We start from the raw sequence: 25,816 nt of genomic DNA on the forward strand, positions 1-25,816 counted from the left end.
CTTTAGTTCAGACCATTAGCCATTCCAGCAATCTGCTTTGAGCACAACATATAAAATGAACACAACACTATATAGTTATCCATTTTCTTCATAAAAGTCACATGACTACAGCCAGGTGTGAATTTTGTCTTTGAATTATGTTAAAATTAGAAATGCATCACACTTGTCTGGTTTCTATTTTCAAGTGATAGGCACATACGTGTGGCTCCTGAAAGCACCGTAGACAGCTAGCAGAGAATGTCATCTTAAAGTCGTTTTTAACCATCCCATAATTATCAACATAGAGGACAGATTTCAAGGGCCTTCGTCATTAAAATACAGACGAAAGCTTTTTTAGGAATAAGGTGAGCACGGTTGTAAGTACGCAACTACATTAAAGAGGCCATTAGAGTATTTTTAATCTGTTTTTTAAATATGCTGGCTCATTTAAACATGATTCCCCATAAAATAACTTGGGCTTGAAAGGTGTTCTTCAAAGTCACATTCAAAGTTTAATGCAACCGGTTCAGACTGCTCCTTTTATTCCTTACAAATAAAGTGTATAATTTTGCATTAAGCATCTTCCACTTAATAAGTGATCAGTGAGTACAGGTTGCATACAGACTTGGCAACTTACATATTTAGGAGAAGTAGGAAACCATGAATTATTTTTAAATCCATGCATTTCATCAACTTTGAATTAAACTTACATGTGTAAGCCTCAATATATATAAAATAAATAACACAGCCATTCATATACCATATTTACATTATGGAATTTTAAAAGATACTTGTGATAACGTCTTTCTCTGCCTTTCTTAATTTTAGTTTTGATTTGAATGGAATCATGCTGCATATAGATATGGTATAAATAACTCATTAGAATGCCAGTGCCATCATGTATAAAATTTGGGAGGGTTTGGTAAATATAAGAAAGTGTATTAAAAGACTAAAGAAATACCATGAGAAAACCAGAACAAGAGAAAGTTGAATGGGGTTGAGGTTGGTGTCTGGAAAACTGGGCTGTAACCCCAGCACTAAGTAGTAGCTAATGAGTTCCCAGGACAAGTCACTGTGTGACTGGAGTCTCTTTTTCCTCATTTCTAAAAAACAGCTGCACTTGATGACTGGAAAGGTTCCTCAGAGCCCTCAAAATTTTGTGATTCTACATGTGCTTCAGTAAAAAGCAAGGCCAAACAAAAAGGCCTGGGAAACGTCCAGTGGGAACATGTATGAGTTGCAGCCATTCATTCTTTAACGTCACAGAGGAGCAAATGCTATTTTTTATTTACAATCCTTCCTCTGAGCTACGTGTACAGCTGAGAATGGAAAGTAGAGATAGGAAAGAAGACAGAAGTCAGAAACTGCATTTAAAACCGTGTTTTCAAACGTTTGGATTAAAGCAGGAAATCATTTATCAGCCCCCAAACTGCCATTTATTTACCCGACTATATTCACCCACAGGTCTCCCCCCCACCCCAGTAGAAGTTTCTCTGGACTTCCCCCTATCTCTGGGAATGCAGTTGAAGAAAACATTCATCTGGATGCAAAAGACAACGTGTAGCCCCTTTGTGAGGCTCGCTGGTTCACAGAGTGATGAAACTGGCTTCTCCATCTGAGCTAAGTGGTTCCGGCAATCTTTAAATGTAACTGTCCTGCAAAATCACGTGGCATCTAATGCCTAGTGTGCAGTGACTAAAACCAGATGCAAAATATGAGAGAAATTCTGTTCAAAGCCTTCAGCATTAAGGAATAATGGCTCTACACATTCTTGGTCTAATCTGAATAACACTCTGCAAATATTTCAGATGATTTTCTCACATCTACCCCAGACCAATCACTTCATGACTAGATTTCATGACTTTATTTCACTAACGTGAAATCCACCCATCACCAATATATCCTCCTATAAGGTGATCCCTGAAAAAAGGTTCTGTGGTCACTGAAGTTTGGGAAGTGTCCTATACTTTATCTCAGGTATTCACAGGGCATGTTAGTATCTCAAAAGCTTTGCAAAATCCTAGAACAAGGACGAGTTGAATTTACTTGACTCAACATTTCCCAGACTTCCAAAGAAAAACCTCCCTCCCCATCTCCCATGGGGTACCTATTGATATTCCAAAGAATTGGTGTATTCCACAGAACTATCTGGAAAATGAATTAGACCGACATTGTGGTCTAGGTCTCAGGTTTATATCAGATTACCAGGACCTGAAGTGTAGAGAGTAAAAATACAAACTAAAGATATATCAATAGGGAGATCCAATTTCGTAGCTAATTAAATGGTCTTGATGAATTTCAAAGAATCCTTTTGCAAATAAACACAATATTGGTATGCTGCAAGTGTGTCATAAAGATAAAGAGTAATTGTGGAAGAAAAGGAGCTACTTGCTACCCATCGTCACTCCACGCCTCTTACTTTGAAGGGGCTCTCAAGGGAATAAACTCTTGATAAAAGGAATTATAAAACTGTAGCTAATTTCAAAGAGGATTTAGTCTAAGCCCCTCATATTCAGATGGGGAAGCCAAGGCCTAACAACCCACACTAACTAAAATCTAGATCCTCTGATTGACCAATAGAAAGACTGCAATTAAGACCCACGCCTCCTGACTGGCTCCTTGCCTGCTGCCACCCCATGCAATCTAAACCTTTGCTTGGATGATTGTCTGCCGGAAGTCCCCTTCATCCTTTGCGCCTCACCCATCTCACCGCTGTATTTTCCTTACAGGCATCTTAAATACCTTAAGCTGTATAAATTCTCCCAGAGATTGCTGTGATTAAATCAAAGGATTCTCAGAGCCTAAAGTGCCTAGCACAGAGATCCATCCGTACGTAACAGGAGCTTGACTGGTGATTTGAACAGCTACTTTTGCCTGCACCATCTTCTGTGCCTTCTAGAGCCTTGCCTTGAATTGCAGACTTGTAATTTCACACTGGATTATAAAAATATATTATGTAACCCTCTAATTTGTTTCATGGGAGCAAGTTACCGTTCCAAATAAAATACCAGATTCCATAAAGCCTGTGATCATCCGTAGTACCCATTCCAGTGGTAGACACCAACAGGCAAGCCAAGCAGTATTCATCGCTTAGCAATTAGAGAAGTTTAAGGAGATATTAATATAAGTATTAGCTCTACAAACCAGGAGCAGGAGCCCCTTCCTCCTCCAAATCACGTGTTGATAGAAAAGCAAAAACAACCAAGTGTATGTCTGATCAAGAAAAAAACTCAACCCACGTTAATCATGAACACATCTCAACCTTGTTGATTTTCCTGGGTTTATATATAAAGCACTACAAAGATTTTTTTTTTTTGTAAGTCTTTTGGGTAAAGGCAAGATAAGAAGTCCAAGAGTATCAGTATAATAATTTGCTTTCTAGAAAGACAGAGGGGAGAAAAGGCAAGAAACAATAAGGAAGAATAATGCTGATGGCGAAGCAAATTCACAAGAAAGCCATGTAGTTCACCCCAGACTTGGGAGCTCACAGAAGGCAGCCCTGAGTGAGGAGCAATGGAGTGCCACCTTTCTTTTTCCCAACGCTCAGGGGGCAATCAGTGAGCTAAACTCAACTACTCATTTGCCAAAGATTGGGTTGGTAGGGAAAGAGCACAGATGAGGGTAAATTAAGCCAGCCCTATTTTCTCTCACTCTTTTTAAAATTATTTAGCTAAAAAAAAGACGCCAAATAATAGCATCAGCTGCTAATCTAAAATGTTATCTTCTTGTCCTGGCCCACCAGCCTGCTTCCTGAGTGCTCTGGGCTATAGAGTGAGGAAATGGAGAAGAGATAAAAGTCTTCTTAAAATTAGAAGTACTAGATCTTAGAGGTGGCTTAACCTCAAGAGATCATGTGGCCAGGGGACAAAGAATCAGATATATAGGGGTCCCATCTAGAGATGAGGCCCAAACAGGTTCACTGTCCTGCCTAAGTTCTCTACATTGATGAGGAAGAGGTTGTCTTCTGCCCCTAACACAAGGCATGTAAGTATCCTTCATAAGGATAAATTCTTCCTAGAAGCCAACGGTTCCACCCACAAGCCTATACAACCAGAAAATGAAGGGACTGCTCTTATTTCTCTGCATCCCAAGTCTACCTCAACCTGGAAGATGATAATAATTGTTAAGATACCCATCCCCACCTCACCACAGCACGAGACATCAAGGGCAACGGTGAGCATTAGACCCTAGTCCAATGTGATAAAACACTAGGTAAAAATTTTGGCATAGGATAAATCATGGACAGTTAAGAAGGTGAGGCCCTAGAGTTGGGCTGTCTGGGTTCGAATCCCATCTCCACCCTTTGATCACTGAGCAGCTTATTTAACTTCCCCAAGGCTCAATTTCCTCATTAGTAAAACAAGAACAACATGGTAGACAGATGTTGTGATGTTCGCAGGAGAGCCATACCAAATACTCAGCGTGGTACCTGGCAGGAGCCAAGTGCTCGTGAATGTTAGCTGCTATTAGTCATACTATACATTTTTCTACAGATCTTTCACAGATATCTTCTCTTAAATAGTCACAGAATTGAGCTCTGATTCTATCCAATGGAAGCCTGCAGAAATGGTCCCAGAACTGGAGGGTATTTTTTGCTTCTACCAAAATGAAAGACATTTTTGTAATTTTATGTGATTAAAAACAACCACCACAGTCACTACTACTATTACTCTTACTAGCTCTCCTACCCTATTACCTAGATTATTATGCATGTTTTTTTCTTTCCCTCTCTTATGTGTCCGTTTGCTCTCTCAGTAACTTGGGCTTTCATTTCCCTTCTAAAAACAGCCACTGTAGTATAAATGCCATCTCTAGCACTATCTGTGTGATGATGGGCAAGTTCCTTAACCTCTCTGATGCTCAGCTGACTCATATATGTATCTAACGCAGGGCTATCATGAGGATCAAAGAAAATAACACCCATAAAGTGCCACGTATGATAAACCCTTCATAAATGTGAGTTATTTCTTAATTTCTCAGTATTATACAATGGGTTTTTGGATTTGAAGCATTACCAAATTCTCTCCCTCCACTAACAGGGAGAGAAAATCATGTCTGTCAAATAGCCTGTATGAAAATCTAAATATATAAATAGTTCAGAATATTTATAAGAAGTTCACCTCTGCAGGGTTCATTTTTCTGAATATCAAGACTACTATAATAACAACCCAAATCAAAATCCTCCATTCAGACTCCCAATCTCTAATGTGGCAAAGGATTTATTTATTTTAAAATAATATCTGCATTTTGAAAACTACATGGTAGGTTTCCAGTGGGAAAGGGTCATAGTTGATTTATGACATAACCACACATGAGAGCAGTTTGGGAGGAGGAGGTGGGCAAAGAGAGAGCATGCATCACCTACCCTCACCTCCTAGCTGGACCCTAAGTCTAAATTAGAATTTAATCTTCCCTACCTGCTCCCAAAAGAGGGCAAGAATGTCAGGGAACAGAGAGGAAACACGAGGACCTTGACTAGAAACAGGCTGGAGGTACAAATTAATGATTCCCTGATATGTCAAAGTCCTTGTTCCATAACCAATGTAGTGGTGGGCAAAGACAGACACAAAGTTTTAAAGGAAGCTTCAGACTAATCCACCTTATTCTCAGAGGTTCAGTAAGGCCTCCTGCCAATTCTGAGTCCCACTTCTCAGGCCTCACTTTGACTATAGTAATATGGAGCAAGAAGTCCATATTGTATTTATTTTTCCCCTCTCCCAACTTCCATGATAAGCAACAGAAGGAGAGCTAGAAAGGGATGAATATACAGCCCACAAGATCTGGGAGAAGCTGTCCTTATGAGGACTGCTGTCTCCAGCAGGGATAAAGACATCAGACTGGTGGCAAAATATGCCAATACGTGATGCTTCTAATTTTACAATGGTTCCAGCAAAGAATGGGGTGCAGTCGGCATCGGGAGCTCAGTCCACATTTCATGCCCGGGATGTTCCATCCAACTTGGACAGCAATTAGTCTGGTGGACTGAGAGGCCTATCACTGATTCAGTTTTACAAGAGCTTTGATTCTCTGGCCAAGCGCATGCCGCTAGTTGGTGGCATGGGAAACACAAAAGCAATGGCAGCGCAGGCTGGCAAGGGGCTGGCCTGAGTGGGTTCCTGGCAGGGAGAACTGCACATAGAAGGCTTATAAAAAGAAAGACAGGCTCTGCTTTGGGAAGATAAACATACTCAATGCTCACAGTCTTAACTCTCTGCTTACCTCTGTGGCCTGCCTACAGAGAAGACAGAAAATATCTAGATGGTCTAAACAGTGGTGTCGTGGAGGACAGCTAGAAATGGAAATAAAAAACCTGAGTTCTAGCTCCAGTTCTGCTATTGACTTCTCTGTGTAACTACAGACATATGATCCATACTCCATGGGCTCCGGGCAGCTGCTTTGAGGTTTTGTAACTATATATCTCTAAGCCTTAGTGTCTTTATCAAGAACAGATACATGCTAAGAGTATTTCCCCCATGGTATAGAGGGAAGGATTGAGATGACCTGTGTCAAGAGCTGAGCACAGTGCCTAGTGTACAGTAAGTCCCAATAAAGTGTAGTGATTCACACAACTGCTTGTAAAATAAGCGGGATGAATGAGCTCAGTGGTACCTTATAACCCTAACCTGGGTTTTATTCTAAGCTTTGGGGAAGTGAAAGAGAAGGGGCTCTGGGCATGCTGGATAAGAAATCCAGGCTCAGAATACAGAAAGAAAGCAAAGGCAAGTCTTCCGTGGCATCTACATAATAGTGATGTTTATGTTTTATAATCTTGAGCTAACGTTGATTATTGCCAGACAAGTCAACTGGCAGGTTAAAATAATGATCACAGTGCTTAGAAAGCACTACGCACACAGAACAAAGTCATTTTCATGTGGTTGGGATCACATACTAAGATGCGCGTGAGCTGTAAATTCTTAGGGCTAGAAAAGCCTTCAGTTCTTCGAGGTTGCCTTGGTAAATGACTCACTCTTGGATGAAGAATCACTGAATAAGTCAAGACCCACCTACACCTGCATTATGACTGTCATATGAATGGTCCTCCCTGAAGATGGGTCTATGGTGGACCCCACTTACAGCTATTCACAGATTACTACCTTGTTAAAGTTTGAACAGGGCTTTTCCTATATATTTTGTGACTCTGCATCTCCTTTCCAATTCCTAATGCACAATAGGACCTCCACACCATGGCTAGCACAAGAGGACAAATGACAAAACAGAAGCTCCCCTGGTGCTTACAGGCGAGAGGATGGAAAACATTCCAGTAGAAAGTGGTGCCTCCAGGCACACCCAACCCATGTCTCCTGGTTTCCCAGAGTTCTGCAGACTAGAGCTGGCCCACCCAGGGTGGCACCATGAAATTCTACACACACTCTAATAGAAATTCAAGTGTAGACAGTATCCTCAACTAGACCAACCTATTAGATATTAATGTTCAGACAACACCTACCTCACTCCAGACCAGCATGGTACCGAATATGACCTGTAACCCATCAAAGAAATTGTCCCCTATGATGATCACAGTCGCGCCTCCCGTCGTCCATCCTTCACTCGGGCTGATGGCTTTGATACAGGGAGTAGCTGCTTTTCAACACACATGAAAAAGAGAAGGAGTCTGCTGTTAGAACCAAACTTTAATGATGGAGACTTGAGAAAAAGAAAAAATATATATCTTTTATCTTTTCACTAACAGAAAGTCCCCCAAGATCTCAGCATTTCCTAGCTGCTTTAGGATCTGAAACCTAAGGGTGCAATTTCAGTTTTTAAAAGCATTTGTTTCATTGTTTCTATTAACATACATATATATTTTACCCAATCATTTTCAAACCTGAAATCTTATGAAATAAAACACAGAAACAAAATTTAATTTATGAGATGCTAAAGATTAAAAAAAAAATTGGGTGGCCTTTTGGAACACACTGGAAACCTTATTGAATTGCTTCATAATTAAACAAACTTCCCGAAAAGAAAATCAATAGATTTTTAGATAAGCATTTCTGTCCACAAGGAAGTGAGAAAGAAAGGAGGCCTGAGCAAGAAAAGACTCTTGCTCCATGCCTTAAATCTATAACACTAACACAGCAACGTTCCTCATTAGAAATCATTAAGATTTTTTTCAACAAATGTCATGGATCCCATGTTATAGATGTAAAGTATGCAGGTCACTCAGGGTGAATTATGTAACCAAATAGCTGAGTCAGGGCTGAACCACAGAAAGTCCCATGACCTTTGCTTTGTTGCCATTCCCAGGCATAAAACGCTAGAATGGACTTTTTAAAATTTTTGTATCTCTTCTCTTTCCATTACAAATGGCCCTTGGAAATGGGAAATAATTCACAAATACCACGATTCTAAACAGACTGGAGGTGGCTTGCCTGGTAAGCAAGGCATACTTTCAACAGAATTGCTAGGCATAAATGTAATTGTAGGATTATGTTTTTGAAAGGTCTCAGAGGGCACCAAGGATTTTTAACTCCACAATGTCATGTTGTTGTTCTCAAGATTACTTTTATGAACAAGAACAAAGCAAAATTCTAAAGCAAGGGAGATATTGCGCAAGGAGAGGAAACGAGACCCTTCTCTTTAATAAAAAGTTTATTAAGTATCCAAGACTGACTTTCCAAGTATTGAAGCCAATGAGAGCACCAGTTAATTTTAACGGGAAAAAGCTGGAAAAAAAACTATTGGACTTTGACAAATTTGGCAAAATGTCATGCTTTAACTTTTGCAAGAAGAAAAGAAAATATTAAGCCCAGCCCGGTGGGACCATTGCTCACGTGCCACCACACAAACAAGTAGAATGGGTTTGATTTTGATTCAAATTCATCTTATAAAATAGCACAGAGAAATTAGGAAATATCCAAACTAAACATTTCATGTTGGCTGAACTCATAGTAATGCATTTACAACTAAAACTGGGCAGTTCAGATGCCTTTTCTCTCCTTCACTTTCTCCCCAAAACAAAATAATTAATCAAGAAATGTAAATGATTCATGACTTGAAAATCCTTGTCCAATTTTTAACACACATAAAAGTTGTGATCAATGCTCCACAGGCACAGGACTTTTTCTTAAGCAGAATTTTTCTTTAGAAGGAAAGATGTTTAAATGCATGATTGAGTATTCCCAATCCAATGGCAGAATATGATGCATGATTTCAGGAAATTTATAAGAGAAACCAAGCACATTTAACAACTATGTAGAATTCCTAAAATAAAAGCAGTTTGGAAACATTACAGTTTAATGTCTCAAAATCTCAATTCTTAATTTCTAACTCAGCATACTTAGTTGCTAATATAGAGTAGAAAGGGTGCCACATCTCCAGATGCTTCTGAGAATAGGATCTTGGTTAACTGAACTGGTCTTCAAAGAGCCCTGCCTAATGGCAAAGTATGAAATCCAATGGTATCATTAAATGCTGATCCTGTGACTAACTTCACAAACAACAAAAGAGTCTTGATGTTTATTAACTGTATTAGCTTTCTTTTAATTTTTAACATTTTATTTTTGTAATCATGCACATTTTTCTAGATAAGTATCTTTCTTTAGCTATTTCTTTAGATAAGTAAGGACCCCTCCAGGCTTACTTATCGTTGTACAAAAAGAGGCAGAATGGTGTTGGTGTATCTCCGAGGGACTCTCCTATAGCAAAGATGGTCTGATAGCATGGTCAAGCTGGTTTTAGCCTTGATCCCCTCCCACTTCTTTCCATTTGTTATTTGTAGGATAAAGAAGGCGTGTAAGAATATATGTGTGTGTGTGTATGTGCTCTCACACACTTCCTAAAGAAAGTGATGATGTTTTCAAATTCTGTGAGCAACCAACCAGAAACAAAGCTAACTGTCAACTAGCCAGAGGAAAGAAAGATCATCAAGCTTCCAGAGATAAGCTGGTGAGGAGACAATATGTGACACCATCTTCTTAGCTTCTTGGAGAAAAAAACCCTTGAAGGAAGTACTTCAAGAAAAGAGTGACACACCCCTTGATCCATCCTACCTCTATACTCAACCATCTGTTACCCTCGCTTGGACACTAGATGCCATTCCTAGAACAAGGAAGTCATGCAAACCTTTCTAAAGTTGGGCTTCAAAGCATCCTAAAGGTGCTTCTATACATCGGTGTCTCATAGCAGTCTTGAGAGGAAGCTCTGTCGTATTTCCCCATTGGGAAGCTTGGAAAATATGTAAAGGACACATGGACTGTTCCTCTGAGAGAGCGAGATGGGGAAGGGATGTTACTGGCATTTAGTGCCCAGAAGTCGAAGATGCTAAGTATCCAACAATGCATGGGATAGTTCTGCCCAAACGAAGAACTCTAAAATGTCAATACCACAAGGCAGGAGACACCGTGACTAGCTACACAGAGCAGGCCCAGGAGCAGTTGTTAAAAACACAGATCCATATAGGCCAAGGCAGAAAGCTCAAATGAATACAGCAGTTCAGTCTCAGAACAAACATGAGATGGATGGCCCCTGACACTAGGAGTTGGGGAAGCTCTAGACACTGGTTCCCCCACACAAATGCAGGCGCAGTGTGATCTGGGCTTCTGATCTTTTGAAAGAAGATGGGAACCAGATTTTTATGTGAATTTTCTAATCTTTAAATGCCAGCAACTAATTTAATTATTTTAGAATGTGTAGGCTGTAAGCAAAATATTTATTGGCTAAATTTAACTCCCAGGCCACCATTTTACACTTTTATCCTAGTCACAAACAAACCTGCCAGACTAAAAGCAGCCCAGGAAATACTTGCAAATGTGCCTAAAACTACAGGTACCCAAAAGTTCACTGCAGTATTAACAATAAAATATTCAAGAGTCTTGGTGTCCTTAATTAGAGTGGTTAAATAAATTATGGTATATCCATACTAAATAATATTAGAGGAGTGTCATTAGAATGGATGGAAAAAGACCTCTATAAACTGACATGGAAAGACAAAGTACGTTAGTAAGTAAAAAAGCAATTTGTAGTCTAACAAACTGTGTGATCTTGTTTACTTAAAAAATGACATGTATGAGCCTGTATGTGCACCTGAATTTGCGTGTATACAGTTAAACGTGAACAAAGGTCTGGAAGGATGTACACCCACTGTCCCCAGAGGGTCCATATGAAACAGTGACATGATTAGAACGGGACTGAGGGGCAGGGAGACCGTTAAATTTTACTCTATAGAAAGCGGTATGGTTTGAATGTTTTCAATGAGCATGCATGAAGGTAACACGTTATCATAACAACAATTAAACAACAGAGCATTTAGTTCTGTAAGGCACAAAGGTTGTACTATTTAGAACAAATTGATACTAATTTAAAAAAAGAAGAACAAAAAAGCCGAACTGTGCTGACTAACAGATCCCGAGCCTCGCCTACTTTCTTCTTTTTGGGTAGGCTTTACTCTGAGAAAGCCCAGACCACATCTGAAGCAGCCAAGGACTTGTTTGTCGTTCACTCAGGGTAGCCAAAGAGACACGGAGAGGAAGACAAGGAGAGATCATTTTTAATAGTGACAGTGGATGTGTTCAGTAGAATTTGAAGGTGCAAAGATTTATAAATGAATTCAATCCAACCCAGGAGTGTAATAATCAATACAATTCCATCTTCATGAAAATATGATGAACTTGGGGAGGGGAGTGGACTTGATGGAATACAAAACCACTTTCACCAGTCAGATCTTGATTTAATTAATAAAAAATTCTTTCTTCTTCACTAGTGAATTTTCACACTCTAGGTAACCACAAGGACAGAGCGCCAATTCCTGGTTCTAAATCTCATTAAAAATAGAAGTTGAAGTTGATGGGTTTTTGCCTTTTTTTTTTTTTTACCTCTTCCCCCACCCCCAACAGCCACCAAAGTAGAGGAGATTTTCTTTCCTTCCAACTATGACAATAACATGATTACCCCACCACAGTTTAGCATAATGGCTCTGAAATGCTCGTGGCACATTGCAGAGTTAAAGTGGAAATTATTAGGTAGCTCTTCTTTGTTATAATAATGATCACTCCACAAATAAAAGCTCTTCTCCCAAAGGTACTGCAAGGCACAAAATGCTAATTCTGAAGATTATGTGTGTGCTTTTATTAAATATTACCATGCCCTGCCTGTTTGAGGGCTTCTCTGCTCTGATTGTTTTATGAGTACCCATGTTAATGTCATTCCCATCTTGCTAGCAGCAGGCACACATTTTAGCGTTTGTATGAGAGTTGATCAAAGGCCACGTGCTGGGGGAATTGCTGAGAAAACACGGACAAGCGATAAAAATCTAACAGATTAATTGGTTTAAATTTCATTTCAGGGTGTTGAACTTTGGCTCAGGACTCTAATACTACACCGTGAGTCAGGGCCTAATTACCAGATTTCCAATTTGCTTCTGAACAATGGTCGTGGTGAGAAGAAAAAGAGAGTGAAGAATGAGAAAAAAAAAAAGAAGGAAGGAAGGAAGGAAGGAAGGGAGGAAAGAAATCGTTCAGCCTCCAGTACATATTTAACAACTAATGTTCTGTGTGCAGACAATCCAGAGTGTTTGTATTTCCTTCCAATAGCCACGGAAGGCAGAAGAAATCACGGATGCCCTCAGTAGTTTAAAATTCTCTGATTTACAGAATCAATGTTACAAGATTCAAGTGCCTGCTCACTCACATTGGAAGCATCAGGCTCTCTAGAGCAAGGTGAATTTGTAAGTTAGAATTGCGTCTCAGCCTCCAATAGAAATGATCTATTTCATTGATAGAAAGCAAGGGCCAGGAAAGCCATGTTTACCTCGGGGTTTATGGGTGGCCTTGGGAATAAGGGTTAATTGAGCTCAGAGGTGCCTGCCCATTGAGGTGAATTAGTGGTGTGTGCAGCTATCAGCAGGATCCTGGGCTGCTCTTACTTTTGCCTCCGAAATCTTTGTACTGTGATCAATACCTCACTTGTTTGGGGTAGCTGTGTAGGTGACCTGGGTGCAAGATCTGTCACAGCTTATCACCGAAATGAGGCTTTTGTGACAGTTGATGTCCTATTATGGAAGTCCCATTAGAGACGCATTGTTTGGCTCTTTCCTCCATTCCTGTATTTAAATACGCTGGGGAAACAACACTTTCTCAATTGGTAAAATGTATAAATTTAGAAACGTTCTAACCTCATTCTAAATCTCAAGATAAAATTCCACTAAAATGGATATAAGCTGATTTTCCATCTCCATTGTGTATAGTGTCTGGAAGGATGTAAACGCTCCTTCTCCAGCATTTTGTTAGCCAGAACTCTCTATTAATGAGCATTTCTAGGGAGCAGATAACTGATGCTTACAATGGAGGCGAAGATGCTGGCACCAGCCCTTACTGGCTCCTGAATAACGACAGAAAGATGCAATTATGTTGAGTCGATTTAACATTCAGAGTACTACAGTATTTGCAAATGGGCTACAGCTCCAGCTGTTCAAATGCCGCCTCTCACTCAGTGCGACCTTGAAGCAGTCACTGAGCCTCGCTAAGGCTCTCACCCTTCCTGAGCAGTGCTTTCTGCTCAGACTTGTGGCAAAGCGCAGAATGTGCCTGCTTGTGGTGTTGTTTTCCTATGTGCCAGGCACACAGCCTGCTAGTTGCTGCTATAAGAATTATTGTTATCACCAGTTCCCCACAAGCCAGCGTTTATTTATTCACTAGAATACCCACCAGTCTCATCACTGCAGGTTCTGTGGTTTGTTGTAAAACTTTCCTAAGAACTTCCAAGCCAGTGACTTGCTGACTTAGCCAGCTAAATTGACTGAGGAAGTGGACGTGGCATCAGGCCCTTCAAGGTAGAATGTTGGTTTTTTTTAGGCTCTCATTTGCCTGGAATGAATATCAATGGTGATCTTTTCAGAAATAAGGAACTGACTTTACTGTCATTGTCCCAAATTTTTGAGACTTGTGAAACCCATGAGCTCAGCCCATTTCTACGAGATACCTCTGACCTCATATAATCTCAGGTCCGTATCCCTGCATCTAAGCCCATTTCTACGAGATACCTCTGACCTCATACAATCTCAGCTCCGTACCCCTGCATCTATTTGATTCGGCGAAGTTGTGCCTGAGAGCAGGTCAGTTCCAGAGACTGAAGGGGACAGAAAGTACTCCTGCTAGGACTCAATGCACAGATACCCGCTCTTCGTGTTAAGTCAAAACAATCATTCTCACTGCGTTTTTTAACTGAAATGATTACTTTCCTGCCTACCCCCAGATCAGCAGCGCCAACACCTGCATTCTTTGATCCTGACAGCTGGCAGCTACTGGCCAGGAAGGAGGGCAAGCAGGTTTGCCCCTAGTGGGAAGACTGACCCTCTATATTTCCACCATGTACAGGATGTGAATCTATTCTGGGTTCACCAACCTTCCAACTGGATGCCTGGGAAACCAATAGCAGTTAAAGGGCCTGACCTGAACCCCAGAACCAGCATGTGCAAACTTCCCTTTCAGAATGCTAACCTCACCACAGACCCTAGTCAGCTAATAAACAAATAAATAAACATAGCTCTTGAATACAAATAAACGAACAAATTAAAAAAGCTCTTGAATTACCAGATTTATTTCTGCCTTCCTTTATTTTTTTTTCAGTAATGGCTTTATGCAGTTAAGCATTTTATTGTTTATTAGGGTTTTCATTTTGTTTTGTTATTGGTCTGCATTTATTGCCACATCTAGTAGCGTGTCTAGATATTACTTGGCAAAGAAAAATATATTACATATGCAAAGAGATTCTGCCTGTGTGTGTGTGTGTGTGTGTGTGTGTGGCACTTTGAAAAGAAATGTAACCCATGATACAGAGATTTCTCAATACCAGATGCAATTAAATCTATTAAATATTAAATGAGGAGATTGAGAATTTCAAGTGTTTTTCATCCTTTATCCCAAAATGACTTTATTTGGCAAAGCCCCTCACTTTGACAACGTTAATGGCTCTCAGAGAAAAGGAGAAAAGGAAAAATTCATAGTCAGTAGATGGAAATGTGGACCTGACATCCATCTACTTTAACAGAGAATTAACCCAACGTGGATATCTAGGTGTATCTCAGTTTAGCTAAGGTCCAAACTATGCTGTCTGCTAAATGCAGAGCCAGCCCAAATTGTATCCGCTTCCTGTCGAATTTGCAGCTTTCTTATGCTATTCTGAATCAGCAAAATTCTTCAACAATCAGTGGACATAGACCCAGGCAAGGGAAGGACAGGAATTCTACTGCAACAATTGTAATCTGAACATTCTAGGGCAAGCACTTTTCGATTTCTGAGTTTGTCTATCTGAGATCCGTAACTGTGCAGGATCAGTACACAGGGTTATTTAACAATTTAGCAGTGAAAAATCTTGACATTTTGATGTACCTGTAGCTTCTAAATTGCACTTGAAAGACTTGTTGAAGGCTTTTTGATTCAATGACACGCAACACAGCATTGTTTCCTAATATGCAAAAATTGTTTGTTAACACTTCGGAAGCTCAGAATTTTGTAACTCAAGGAGGTGAGAATGTGCTGTTTTCTACTTCATGTTTGCTCTGCCAAGTCCAAAATTAAAATGTACAAAATATTAATTCTACAACAACCAACAGCAAATATTGCCACCGTTTTTTTTTTTTTCTTTTCTTTTTTTCTCTTGTTCTATGATCATCAGCCACACCGTTGGGGGGAAAAAATTATCGTGGAAGGTGGGAGAATCCTCAAAATGAATTATTTATGGATCCAATTGTGATATTTGTTGCAACAATAGTAAATTCACTTGCCTCTGATTATACAATAAGCAAATAACTCTTTTCTTCCTGACAAGGAGAACTTTCATGCACAAAATTATTTTTAGCCCAATTCTCCTTATTATCCTGTTGTAAGAAAAGTCCTAGATATGAAAGCTAGGGGAAGAAAGGGAAATGAAAATAACTTTCCAAAAACGGACAGCCAATATTGTGAAAAGAGGAAACAATTTTCAGGTTAAACACACACACACACACACACACACACACACACACACACAACATGGAAGTGCTTCTTCAAGGAATACTCAAGTGTTTATTCACAGGCAATCTTCCTGGGCCTGGAAAATCATAAAGTCAAATATGAGCAAGTCTAGTGGAAAATCTGTGATGTTAATCTTGGCTAGAGTCGTATTTTTAACAGGCCTTGAATGTGTGTGCCGGATTATCCAGATGGTCATACAGGAATCGGCCTGATAGGATTAAACCTTTATGCTGAACTCTGCTCCATCTGTTCGCCAAGGTTTGCCTTTCCTTATCTGAATATGAATTTTTAGCCTCCTTGTGTCTGGGAGCCGGACTAAATTCAACATTGAAAACATATCTGTGTGCAGATAATTTAACATTTCATAAGTTAGTCTCAGTTGATATCAGCTTGGCCTTTTTCTAGAAAACATTTTTGCAAAGAATTTTCCTAAGAAGGAATTTAAAACTATGTGGGCTCTTTTGTCATTGTTGTTAGAGCGTTTAGTCTTTCTCCTCCTATTGAATTCTAGGATTCATTCAATACACTGTCATAACACGGGTTTACACTGATATTTGCCCATAAAGATCGAAAAGGAAGACTTGGCATCCTCTCTGCAGAATCTGACTATGAGAAAAGATGAGACACGCTTTCAACTGGATGAATGATCCAAGCAGAATATATTCATGTATGTTCTTTTTTTCCCCATTACGAGAAGATTGGTATTCGTCATCATCTGATAAAATTAGCTACGAGAGCCATTTCAATCATTTTCACTAGGATTTCTGTTTTTGAGGAGGCTTTTTTAGGGGCAGGGGTTCGTAACTCAGAGCTTCGTCTTGAATGAAACAGGCTAACGTTTAGTTTGCCCTCCTGTGCAGATATGCCGGAAGAGGTGAAGTTTTTCAGCTGGAAAAGTTGGCTGGGGCAAGTTTCAGGACAGAGGCCAGTAAGTAACCAATAAGCCAGAGCCTGATAGATTGTTCCGGGGTTTCCAACACTGTGACAAAGGAAAAGGGAGGGCTGTGACTGCTGGGCTCAGCGAAGCAAACAACATGTAAATGAGTAAGTGGTATGAAAGAAGGATCTTTTAGAATCCTCCTTCGCGGCTGGTTTACGGCAACGTGATCATTTGTGGTTTTTGTTTTTGTTTGTTCTTATTAATAATAATTTTTTATTATGTTACTCCCCACACAGTACATCCTTAGTTTCTGATGTAGTGTTCCATGATTCATTGTTTGCGTATAACACCCAGTGCACCATGCAATACGTGCCCTCCTTACTACCCATCACCGGCCTACCCCAGCCCCCAGCCCCCTCCCCTCTGAAGCCCTCAGTTTGTTTCCCAGAGTCCATAGTCTCTCATGCTTCATTCCCCCTTCTGTTTAACACCCTCATTCTTCCCTTCCTTCTCCTACCAATCTTCCTGCTATTTCTTATGTTCCATAAATGAGTGAAACCATATGATAATTGTCTTTCTCTGCTTGACTTATTTCACTTAGCTTAATCTCCTCCAGTCCCATCTATGTTGCTACAAATGTTGGGTAATTGTTCTTTCTGATGGCTGAGTAATATTCCATCGTATATATGGACCACATCTTCTTAATCCAGTCATCTGTTGAAGGGCATCTCGGCTCCTTCCACGATTTAGCTATTGTGGACAATGCTGCTATGAACATTGGGGTGCATATGGCCCTTCTCCTCACTACGCCTGTATCTTTGGGGTAAACACCCAGTAGTGCAATGTGATCATTTGATGTGCTCAACCTAGTCTTGTGATGGAAACCCAAGAGACTGCAGCCCGTGGAGCTTGAGTCTTAAGATGTAAAGCCCTTCTAGCAGTCTAGGAGGGCTCAGCGCTTCCCATAATCCCCTTGGTAACACTGGCTCTTGGCTCCATGCCAATACGAATGGCAGGGGCCAGCAGCTCATCAAAAAATGCAGGATTTTCCACACAGAGGTCCAGTTACTGTTTCCAGAGTACCCTTAACTGGACAGCCAGAGGGCAGAGAGCAGTGAAACGTTGCATTCGAGCTTCAGGTGACTTACGTATATCGGTATAAATGTACATATAACATCTTACAAAACGTGTCTTTGGCATATGTTTTTGGCAAGAATTGTAGTGGGATGATAAAAGGTGGCTCCCTTTTAGGAAGCAGGTGATCCTAAGTGATGAAGCTCACTGTAAGTAATCTCTTGTCAAATAAACACACAGCCCTAGTGTCTATTTGCCACATTTTATTGTAAACGAGGACACTGAATGTTCGATCTCATTGCTGAAATCTGCTTTGCCCAATACGGTATTCACTAGCCATACGCTGCTACTGAAATTTAATTTTTAATTACCTAAAATTAAATAAAAATAGAAATTATTTCTTGGCCATCCTAGCCACAATTCAAGCTGTCAACAGTTACACGTGACTGGTGACTACCACATCGGACAGCACAGAGATAGAACATTTCCATCATCCCAGGAAGCTGTATTGAATAACATTGATCTAAGGATCAAGTTTAAATAACTGAGCCTGTGATTGATAAAGAACAATCAGAGCTACCATTTAGGAGGTACCATCCATCTACCAGGAACTGTGCTAGGAATAGTTAAACTCTAATCCCTTCAACAATGATCACAAAATCAAACGCTCACAGAGCCAAGCAGGAAAGTCAGTAAATCAAAAGGGCTAGGGACAGCACAATGGGAGAGGTGCAGATTGTGGCTAACCATAGAGTAGTATGTGTCCCACCCAAAAGGGACACAACTTCTCAGCTGGGCCTAAGTGTTGTCATTTGAAAATGTGAGTTCAACACTACCAGCTCTTCTGAATACAGAGAGAATTTGCAAATCTGGATTTTTAGGTAAAATCTCTCTAGTTTTGATTGTAAAGCAACAAATACATAGTTTTCTTAAAGCACCATGCAAACCAAACCTCAACATGGCTTAGAGCTAGATTCAGTCCATGATTTGATCCACCAGTGTGTAACTTCTATATTTTTGAAGGGCCGAGAATCACCTTTTAGTTATTAATTTCTGCAACTACACAACTAATACTGCCACTGACTTCTCAAACAATGAACCGGAACCACAAACACTGCCAATTCTGCTTCTGATTGTTAAAGGCCTCTCCCATAACAGCATGAGTCCCCAGCTAGCCTACCTCTGCTATACAGAAGGTTTTCTATAAGCCGTTTGAGACACGAGCTCCCAGCTCCTGAAGGATTTCTATTGTCATCGTGCAAGACAGCACAGATAGTGACTTTTTAAGGAAACTGTGTTTTGACTGTGAGCTGCATCTCAAAATCAACCTCGCCCAACCTCTAGTAATGCACAACTCCTGCTCTGTGCTTTTCAGAATAGTAATGCTTATATTTCTCTTCATGACCAAGGCTGCTACTGCTCACGTATTTGACTGAATTTTTATTATGGAGAGCCTTATCGTTTTGAGCCAGTTTCCTCTCCTCCCTGACACATTGAGTGACGCTACGCTCCAGTGTTTGTTATAGCCCAGATGTTTCCGTGGTGATGATCAGTGACGTCACAAGCACCGGAATGTGCATCATCCAATGTATCCAGACAGAGGAGCAAAGTAGAGTGGGGCATGTTGACTGACTCAACTTCCTCAAAAATTACTCTTTGGAGTCTGGGCTGTCCAACCCGGACTGCTAAGAGCAAACACTCACACTTGCCTGTTTATAATTCATTTCGACTATCGGATTATTAATTATGTGCTAAATCTTGTCTACATACCAAAACCCAGATTAACCTTCCTCACATGCCAGCTTTCAAAATGTTACTGCTCTGCTCGAAAGCTTTCTGTTGTTTCCCCTTAGCCTACGGGATCAAGTCCACCCTCATGAGTCTGGCCAATTCTCCCCTTCCGACCTCATTCCCCATCTCTCCCAAGCTGGAAGCGGGACTTGGCAGCAGTTGGGACCACTGGCTCTGGATTCGGAAGGCCTCAGCTCACATTGTAGCTTCACCACTTACCAGCTAGGGCAAATTACTTTTCTTAAACCTCATTTTCTATCCCTTTAATTGGGGATAACAATTATAAGAGAACCCATCTCATGAGGTTGTTGTGAGGTTTAAATAAGTTAATCCACGTGTACACAGCTCTGCACGGAGCAAGCAATGAATAAATGTGAGATAGAATGAAAAAGATGAGATGTTGCAGGAGAAGGAGTAGGAATAGAAGGAAAAAGAAAAAGAAGATGAGGATGACAGGCTCTCCAAATTCACTGTTTCCAAACATGCTTTGCACGTTTCCACCATTTCTTTTTCTGGAAGGTTCTACCCATACAGTTCTGTATCATAAAGACTGGTCTTCTGCCTGAAATGGTCTCTTCCTAGCCCAGCCTACAAAATACTCTTCAGTGAACTTCCTCATGTCTTCCCCATTCATTTGTCACGATCTGCACTTTCCCTTGAACTTTTATCTTGATGTGTATCTATGTGTATAGCTGGGACTATACATATGTATACAAATCAACCCAACAGGCAACACATCCCCTGCAGGCAGGGGCCTCATTCATTCAAAAGCTGGAGAGACAGTACTCTGCACTTAACCAATACCTAACAATTAATTAACTAGCATTGTTAAGTCTTCAAAGGGTTTACCCGTGCATTATCTCAATTATTCTTAATGTCAACCCTGAGGAGCAGGCAAGCAGATGTAATGCTAAATTCTACTTTACAAACGAGGTAACTGAATTTGAGAGACTCTCCTGAACTTGAGACTTTGAGAGTCCACACTGGTTGATAAAGTCAAATATTTAAAACACCCAAATTACCCTTCAATTTTGGTATTTATCTGAAATTTCTGCTCAGTTTGGCTAAAACATTCACTTCAATCATGTAAATACTACAGCCAAAGTCCCATAAAATCTTAGTCGTGCAATTCCTATTCCCAAGATAGAGTGTAGATATTTATTAACTTTACAGAATATTACTACTCTATTTCCAAGCAAAGTTATTTTCCCCCTAAGACTCAGCCCCACATATGAATTATAGTAAAATCTCTCTCTACCTTCTTCTATTTCCAAGTTCAAAAAATGGCATCCTAATATAATACCACAGGTGCCAATTTAAACACAGGAACACTGGAAATACTGCCAGACTTCCAGGCTTAGAAGCGTTTCTATTGTTACAAGTTGGGCTGCTAAACACACTCAGATTCTGAACATCAAATATAAGTGTAGCAGCGCTATGAGAACTTATATTTTTAAAGTGTAGAGCAGTTCCCCTTAACTTTCATTTTCAATCTGGACATTATCCATCTCGATGGTGTTCATTATAGCATTTTGCGCATACAAAGAAAATAATAAAAATTTACTGGCTAAATAGGTTATCTTAAAATAGTACCTTAATAACATTTTCCCCAACTTGTTTTTTTTTTTTCTTTTGAGCAACAGGGATTGAATTCCACAGGCTTTTGCTAACCAAGTCAAGAAGAGTTTCTAGGATTCTGCCAAAGTTGAAAGGTAGAGGAATCTGAGGTCTGACTTTATTTGTTGCACGTAAGAGTTACTGGAAGGGCACAGCTGGTTTGATGATTCAGCCAGAAGATTTCTGCAAAGAATGACCAAAACTGTATTTTCCCTCTCTACAAAGAAATGATAAAACACATTGAACTGCTGGGACATAGTCCCCTCATCCTCAGTTCCACACATAATATACCTAGAAACGTTGGCCCAGGCCCCGCACAAAGTAGGTGTTCAGTATCTGTTGGCTTCTGATCTTGTGCCCGAAAAGAAGTGGACACAGAATAATAAAGAATTAAAGAAAGTTCTCAATTGGTACCAAACACATAAATTTTAATCATTCTTCTAAATAACAGCCGAAGTCTATTGCTATTTGTACGTATGTTACATATGCTTGTCTCTTGAAATTTTTCTTGCTTTGCCCCAACGTCAATGAGAGAAACTGACGTGTTGAAAAGAGGCCCCGAAGCTGACACTGTCTGCGCCTCTATTCCCTGTTTTCCTGCTGCATGTCTCCCCAGAACTACGGGTAAAGAATGTGGGTTTGAATAACTGGTGTCCTGCTGATTGCAACTGTCAATTAACTAAGGCAGCAACACAGGAGCACATGTTCGCATATAAAGTATTGATTAATTTCGCAGATTGGGATAAAAATATATCAGTACTTGGGTTCCGCTTTCATGCTTAGTGGTCAGATAAGTATTCGTCCAATTCAGATCTATTTCTGCACCCTGTGGGCTCCAGAGTGTTACTTTTGTGTTTCACTTTTCTTTTCCTTCTCTGGTTACCGTCTGGTTTCCCATGTCGGTGCCTCTACTATGACTGACCAATAGCATACGTTTAAGCAGGATTTTAATTACGAGACCATCTCCCAGCCAACTTGCCCAAGGCAGGCTGGCAGAAAAGTCCTACAATCCATGTCTCAGACTCTCCCTTGCTCCTCTCTTGGAAAATCTTTTTTTTTTTTTTCCTGAAGATGCTAAAATCATGCTGATGGAATCATATTCATCTGATAAGGATGATGATCACCTAATTTCTATAAAGTTTCATTTCTGTCCACTGAGTATTTCAAGTTGCAGGGCCGGCACAGGGAGATTAAGATGGGGTGCCTGATAGTGTGACGTGATACCAGGATTTTTTGACTTAACCCAGAAAAGCACCTTCCCATATATCACTGCACATGCCAACTAACAAACCCTGGGGATTTAGCACAGATCTGGCTTTTCAATTTGCCTTTGAGTAACGTCGTCTATTTGCTTCAATTGAAGCAAGAATTATATTACATGATCAAATAGCAGGAGAATTTCTCTCCACCTCTGAAGTCCAATGTGAGGAGATTAGCATTGACTCAACAGTGGGGAAGAACAGTGGTGATGGCTGCCTGTGTCCGCTACTTGGAGGTCCAAATGCTACACATGCAAAAACCGAACTCGTTTTCTATTTGGCCGCAGCCAAATCTTTGAAGGATGGCCTCAGTTTCCCTCGTTTGCTAAATGGAGAGAATAATAGTAGTGCCCTCCTATGGTGGTTAAGAGTATTAAAAGAAGTGATACAAAGGGCTTTAGTACTGAACCTAATGGTTAGGAAATGCTCAAGGGCTGCTATCATAACAGCAAAATCATCATCACTCAAAACAGTGTCTAAAAGCTAGCATTTTACTGGGCAAAGAGTTCTGTTAGCCTGTGGTTAAGAAAATGCATTGGACCCATATCTCCAAGTCAAAGAGAAACACACCTACAGGAAATTCTCAAAGTTATTTTTTCAAAAAATGGATCTCAAACCTAGCTCACCTTCCCTATCAGCCCTCTCCCAAGTGTCTAATACTCCAGCCCCACATGGAATTCGGATACCCTTCTCCCTCTGCCAAAATTGCTCTTTCCTCTTTGCTTGACAAAACGTTACTCGTTTGTATTTTAAATTGTAAAGTGTCCCTGATTCTTCAGACTTGGCTGTGACCCTTTGCTTAAGGCTCTCTTGGCAGTCTGCATTTCTCTTTTATAGTGCATCGCTGCAATTTAAGTAATTCTAAATTAATTATTTTTGTAATTATTTGCATAATATTCACACACACACACACACACACACACACACACACGACTATATACCTCAAAATGTCAAGAGCATTCCCTGTCTTGTTCACCTCTGCATCCCTATTGTCTAATACAATAGGCAGTCAATCAATAAGCATATGCTAAATAGATGGAATGAATGAATGAATGAATGAGGGAATGAAATAGAGAAGAATCACCAGAGTTGTTAGGGTATTAAGGAAGCAAACAGAGTAGTTTAAAAGTTGAAAACTCTTCCACTTGTCATTACTAGCCACCGGTACATCCACATTGGGCTTCCTAAAGGGATAAGCAGCGACTCCTTGGAATCTGTTTTCCTAATTTTCCCAAGCTGATCTGGCCCCCAGTGCAGCAGCAGCAGGGACTCTATGCTCTTGGGGGCTAAAATTAGCACCAGTACACTCCCCCTGCAGTGGGCTCTAATCATGCAAAGGCCCAGGTGGATCTTGCTGACAGATGTTAAGGTTAGAAGGAAGGGTAGCAGCCAGATGAGAAAACAGAGCCACCCCCTTCCGGAGGTACCAGCACTTCCTGTCTTTAGGCCTGGCTGGTTCCTGCCTGCCCACCCCCTCCCCCATGCATCAGTTTCAACACAGTTGCTGCTCTTTCTGTCATTTGAACTCAAATTCTATCTCGGAAATTGATGGGTGATTCTGCCCCTGACAACACAATGTCAGCTTTGCTCCGTGTCCAGCTGGTTCCGTATATATTATCATAATGTGCTGCCTGGGTGGACCCTGGCTGATTCTCTCCCTTGACTCAAATCCTCCTTTCCACACTAATTTCTGCCCTCTGACATGTAGACACTACTTGTTTAAAAATAAAAACAGAGTTAACAGCTTGGGAAACATTTTGATTTTTAAAACCCTGCAAGGACAGTAAGCCTATTCTAGTGGTATAAACTGAACTAAAAAGGTTTTCTTTTAAAAAAAAAATTGATTCTTAAAAAAAAAAAATTGTTTCCCAGGGTCCTACACTGTTTCCTGATAACTTGAAAGAATTATTACTTCCCCAACCCTTAAGCCCTCTAAAACACTTTCCCAAAGTTCAGCCCTGATTTTGTTCCAACCCAGTACCACTTACACTATGAACTACTAAATATTAATTAATTAATCTAGCTGCTATTTTTGTTTATATTGACTTTTTCTTTAAATTCAGTCTTGCCCGAAGCAATAGTAACTGAGATCATGACTTCGGAGTGCCGTGTTTTTGTTTGCTTGCTTGCTTATGTATCAAGATAGACATGTAACACTTTAAATTTTTTTTCTTAGTGTTTTCCCCTCATCCCCTAAAATCATCTCACATATGGCATGGGAAACCTATTCTAGAAGCTCACTACTAACCATCAAGTGGATGCAACACTACCATCTCAGCTGAAGAAATTCAGAGAGAAGAAGGTCAGGTGAGAACCACCTAAGTGGTTGTATATGCCACACTCGGGGACTCTTCCAGGCCTCCAGAAACCCACTGGTTACCTCTTGCAGAAATGCTCAAGATGAAGGAAAGTTGGCCTTAGATCTATCCTGTGCAATGACCATCACCTTGCATTTGGGGACCATTCACCAGGGAAAGGTGCATATAATACCCTAGGGGACAGGAAACCTCTCACAGAGGTTTCAAACAACAAATCATCAGGACTTGAACGAATCTACCAAGCTCCTCCTTTAATTGATGAGGAAACTGAGGCCCAAGGAAATCAAAGTACATACTTGAGGTCATGTAGCAAGGTACATGCTGTTTTTAGTTATTTCTGAATGTATAACTGAAAATGTTCAAACAAAAGTGTTTCAAACCCACTCCTAGTCACTGACCCTAAATATCTCCTCTTAAAAAGATTCATGACCAGTACACAGACGCTCTCATTTGCATGTTTGTATCACTTGAATCCTCTGACATTCTCAAGTGAGGGACGTTCTTGTGGTAAGTAAGTAGAAAAAGGCCCTTGGTTTGGAACAATCAATTATATGAATAAGCACAATTGGAATTACAATGATTTTACAACCGAATAGAAGACAAAAAAAAAAATAGGTTTAAAAAAGTTCTGTCACTGTGGTCCAAAATATAAGCAGAAAGCATCACTCCTTGCCTCCCACCACGCTCTTCCCCACACACTTTGTGCTCATTAAAATAAGTTAGGTGTGGCTCACTCATTTATTAGGTCATTCAAAATACCGAATACTGGACGTTTCCCAAAGCTGATGGGTTTGTCAAGAAATTCATATAAGAAAACAGCCTCCCTCAATCCGTATCAGTTTTCCATGTTATTTGGAGCAGGAGGTTGAGTAACCCTTCAGTACCCTGACAAGAAGACTGTTAGTATCCAACAGTCCTTTTAACTCATGGTCTCACAGTTTTCCCCTG

General features: G+C 40.3%; 1 protein-coding gene across 14 annotated transcripts in view; it reads right to left on the reverse strand.

Moving 5' to 3' along the window:
• EBF1 (EBF transcription factor 1) overlaps nucleotides 1–25,816 on the reverse strand; it is a 384,748-nt gene that overhangs the window by 91,533 nt on the left and 267,399 nt on the right. For 8 of the 14 annotated variants that reach the window (XR_003319508.4, XM_048224417.2, XM_026510880.4 and 5 more), the window contains exon 9: nucleotides 7,427–7,560. Coding sequence is in view for 12 of the 14 variants with exons in the window: in XM_048224417.2 (XP_048080374.1) it covers nucleotides 7,427–7,560 (134 nt within the window). In the remaining 2 variants the exon portion in view is untranslated. The remainder of the gene's footprint in view (nucleotides 1–7,426; nucleotides 7,561–25,816) is intronic. The other 6 variants (XR_007191188.2, XM_048224418.2, XM_026510881.4 and 3 more) reach the window with 1 other exon arrangement.

This window comes from Ursus arctos, unplaced genomic scaffold (assembly GCF_023065955.2).
Source record: "Ursus arctos isolate Adak ecotype North America unplaced genomic scaffold, UrsArc2.0 scaffold_15, whole genome shotgun sequence".
Taxonomy (NCBI): Eukaryota; Metazoa; Chordata; class Mammalia; order Carnivora; family Ursidae; genus Ursus; species Ursus arctos.